The sequence below is a fragment of the Eucyclogobius newberryi genome, unplaced genomic scaffold (assembly GCF_026437365.1).
Source record: "Eucyclogobius newberryi isolate DKJ021-1_F unplaced genomic scaffold, fEucNew1.0.hap1 SCAF_8, whole genome shotgun sequence".
Taxonomy (NCBI): domain Eukaryota; kingdom Metazoa; phylum Chordata; class Actinopteri; order Gobiiformes; family Gobiidae; genus Eucyclogobius; species Eucyclogobius newberryi.
The window spans coordinates 1,660,492-1,663,804 of NW_027316500.1; the positions used below are offsets into that span (position 1 = coordinate 1,660,492).

Genomic DNA, 3,313 nt, shown 5'->3' on the forward strand with positions numbered 1-3,313 from the left:
GCACCGTTTACCCGGATGCCATTTACGCACGCTCACGGGGATCCTCGCATCACCGGACAGGCCTTGTATGGAGAGGGCACACACCGGAATTCCGAACCGCGCTTCTCTTACACCTTTACGCAAAGCACAAAATAGTCTAAATGTTAGGATAAAAGCCTAGCAATGTAGCTTAAATGAAAGTGTGTGTAACCTGTGCGTAAAACATGTAGTTTTGTTGTTCGGGTATCGTCATCATATCAACCCGAGTCCTCCTATTTTGGGAGTTCCCTGTCCTTGGTCCATATTTGGCGCATGACGCACGGGGGACACCCAGCGATCCCCTTTATAATCGCAATGCCACGGCCACGAGCTACTTACACACGCGCAACTGTAATAAATAAATGGGGGACGCGTTAGAAGGCAAAAGGGAGTCAGAAGGAATGTTCTGAAGAGAAGTGGTTTGGCTAAAGACGGACAAACATGACGGCTAAAGTCGTAGACGAGGTGTGCGCGTCCTACGCCAGTCTGATGGACGTGATGCCCAGAGACGTGTTCTCCACCGAGGGCGTAGTGTTCAAAGAGGAGCCGCTGGGGGATGCCGAGGAGTACGGGGGTAAAAGCGGAGCCGGTAAGTCCCATGTGAGGCCGGAACGTGTCAGCTTTGGGTAGAGGTTCCTGCGTAAAAGTGGGTTTATGTCACTGTGTGTGTGTGTGTGTGTGTGTGTGTGTGTGTGTGTGTGTGTGTGTGTGTGTGTGTGTGTGTGTGCGTGTGCGTGTGTGTGTGATCGTGTGATCGTGTGTGTGTGTGTGTGCGTGTGATCGTGTGTGTGTGTGTGTGTTTGTGATCGTGTGTGTGTGTGCGTGCGTGTGTGTGTGTGATCGTGTGTGTGTGTGTGATCGTATGTGTGTTTGTGATCGTGTGTGTGTGTGTGTGATCGTATGTGTGTTTGTGATCGTGTGTGTGTGTGTGTGTGATCGTATGTGTGTGTGTGTGTGTGTGCGTGTGTGTGTGTGTGTGCGCGCGTGTATCAGGCCTAATACACGTGCACGTCTCTGTCTCGCAGGTTCTCTCCTGTTTGGCCAGAAGGACGCACCTGAGCCACCTGTACACGCTGACCTGACGCACTACGTGGCCACTTTACATACGCAGCCGTTAGCCTTTACGGCCAGATTATTCGTGGACTCTAAAGGTGCCTCGGGGCAGTGGACCCCGGAGGAGCTGATCAACGTGGTAAGCGCGGATATCGCGGTGCCAGGCATCACCTCTGCGTGCGCGTCTCCGTGCGCATCTCCACCATACACGTATCACTCGCCCTCAGGGGGCGCGACAGAGGAAGAACACTTGGGGGAAGGCGGAATGGCGCACGCGCAGCCAGACCTCAGCCACATGTACGCGCACCCGCACGGGGCACCGTCCTACTCGTGTAGTGGGGACGTGTACCAGGAGCAAGGTGCGTATATGGCGTCGTCCACGTGCGCCATGACGTACCACGCGCCTCAGCCCTCAGTGGACGGGCCCACGCTCCTCTCATTTGTGCCAGAATACGGCGGCTTTTACCCACAGAGCTGCCAGCGCGAGGAGCGCAAGTCCCTGCCGTATACTCTGGAGCCGCTGCGCATGCCGCCGCCGCTCACGCCGCTCTCCACCATCCGAAACTTCACTCTGGGCGCACCGGGTACGTCCACAGAGGGGCCCGTGGCCCCAGCTTTCCCCTCGCACCAGAGCCTGCCTCTGAGGCCTATTTTGCGGCCCCGTAAGTACCCCAACAGGCCCAGCAAGACGCCCGTGCACCAGCGGCCGTACCCGTGCCCCGCGGAGAGCTGCGACCGCCGCTTCTCGCGCTCCGACGAGCTGAGCCGTCACCTGCGCATCCACACGGGACACAAACCGTTCCAGTGCCGCATCTGCATGAGGAACTTCAGCCGCAGCGACCACCTGACCACGCACATCCGCACGCACACGGGAGAGAAGCCCTTCTCCTGCGACCAATGCGGCAGGAAGTTTGCGCGTAGCGACGAGCGGCGGCGGCACATGAAGATCCACCTGCGGCAGAAGGACAAGAAGGCCTCCAGCTCCTCGTAACGTGTGCGCCCCCCATCCCGCCCCTCACACTGGCCCTCGGCTGCACACTCACTCAGTCCTATATGTAAGCACACACTGCGGACTTATTCCCACATAAAATGTCCTTCCACTTAAAACGGTCCCTGTGAAGTGAAGTAGTACCCTCACATCCACAGAACATTTATAAAGTATGCAGCTTGGCCCACACAGCCCACCTCAGTCAGTTTACTGCTCAAATGGACCTGCTTTTGTGCTCTATGGCTTGGGCTCAGACTGCTTATGTCTGTGCGGCCACTCAGGGATTTGGAGATTTAAAGATGGCACCTATGAACGCAAATGCAAACTACAAAATATCTGTTAAGCAGTGATGAAGTTAATGTTCATTCAAACCAATTTGTAGCCATATATAAAAATTGAGGTTTTGACAAAACAGGTCACAAATTTTAAGACTCAGATGCAAGTTCTTGTGCTTTTGTTTTTTTATACAACAGGAGGTTATTCTCAGATTTTAGTGCGATAAAGATTTGTATTTTTGAACGTTAGTATCTTCGAGTAGAGACTTGAAGGATCTGGTTCTGTTGTTGATTCTCATTTACATGCAACAAGCTGAGCAATGGAGCTTTTACCACAGGACTGATGATGCTTCTGTTCAATGCAATTAAAAGTTATCCTGTACAATTGTTTATGTTGTCATGGTTACTGACTACATCTGTGGTGGTGGTGGTGCAGCATGTAACTTGGACGTAAGTCACAAAATCCTACTGACTAAAGAACATCAAGTAACATCTGATTCATTTATGTTTTAGGATCAATGCAATCACATTTTTAGTCAAAGTGAAAAGTGTATAACGTCCTAATTAAACTTCACAAATTGTGTCATGCAGCAGCTCCAAATGGAGCATCTCAAAAACAAATTATTCCACTCACAAAAATAAATAAATCCTTAGGGGTGTATCACCAAAGTAGTTTCCTATGTTTGTGAATTTTGTTCAATGCCAAGAGACCTTTTCCTATTTCTGATTCTGCAAGTGTTCCATGGAGATGTGGTTTTGTGTGAAATGTTCCACGAAATGGCACATAATTTAACAGTCTCCATGGAGACAAGCTTGTGACTCCACTAAATAAAGTATTTTTGCCAGTAAAACACCTATTTATTGATTGATTTTCACATAATGTCATCAACAGCTTCTCTATCTGAAGCTATGTTACTCAAGTTAGACTTTCATCTGAGCTTTTTTTTTCAGCACAATCAGAAAGACTGTACACCGGACT

The 3,313-nt window shown here is 50.6% G+C and overlaps 1 protein-coding gene across 1 annotated transcript; it reads left to right on the forward strand.

Moving 5' to 3' along the window:
* The first annotated feature begins 220 nt into the window (after positions 1-220).
* On the forward strand, positions 221-2,724 carry LOC140351616 (E3 SUMO-protein ligase EGR2-like). Its single transcript, XM_072437517.1, has 2 exons — positions 221-607; positions 1,044-2,724. The coding sequence occupies exons 1-2, from the start codon at positions 460-462 to the stop codon at positions 2,060-2,062; spliced, it is 1,167 nt and encodes a 388-aa protein (XP_072293618.1). The 5' UTR covers positions 221-459; the 3' UTR covers positions 2,063-2,724.
* The last annotated feature ends 589 nt before the right edge of the window (positions 2,725-3,313 follow it).

Excerpts from the sequence above, each read along its gene's own strand:
- LOC140351616 (XM_072437517.1), top strand. The coding sequence starts at position 460 with ATGACGGCTAAAGTCGTAGACGAGGTGTGCGCGTCCTACGCCAGTCTG. Across the intron at positions 608-1,043 it reads CGGGGGTAAAAGCGGAGCCG|GTTCTCTCCTGTTTGGCCAG; the intron begins GTAAGTCCCATG and ends TCTGTCTCGCAG.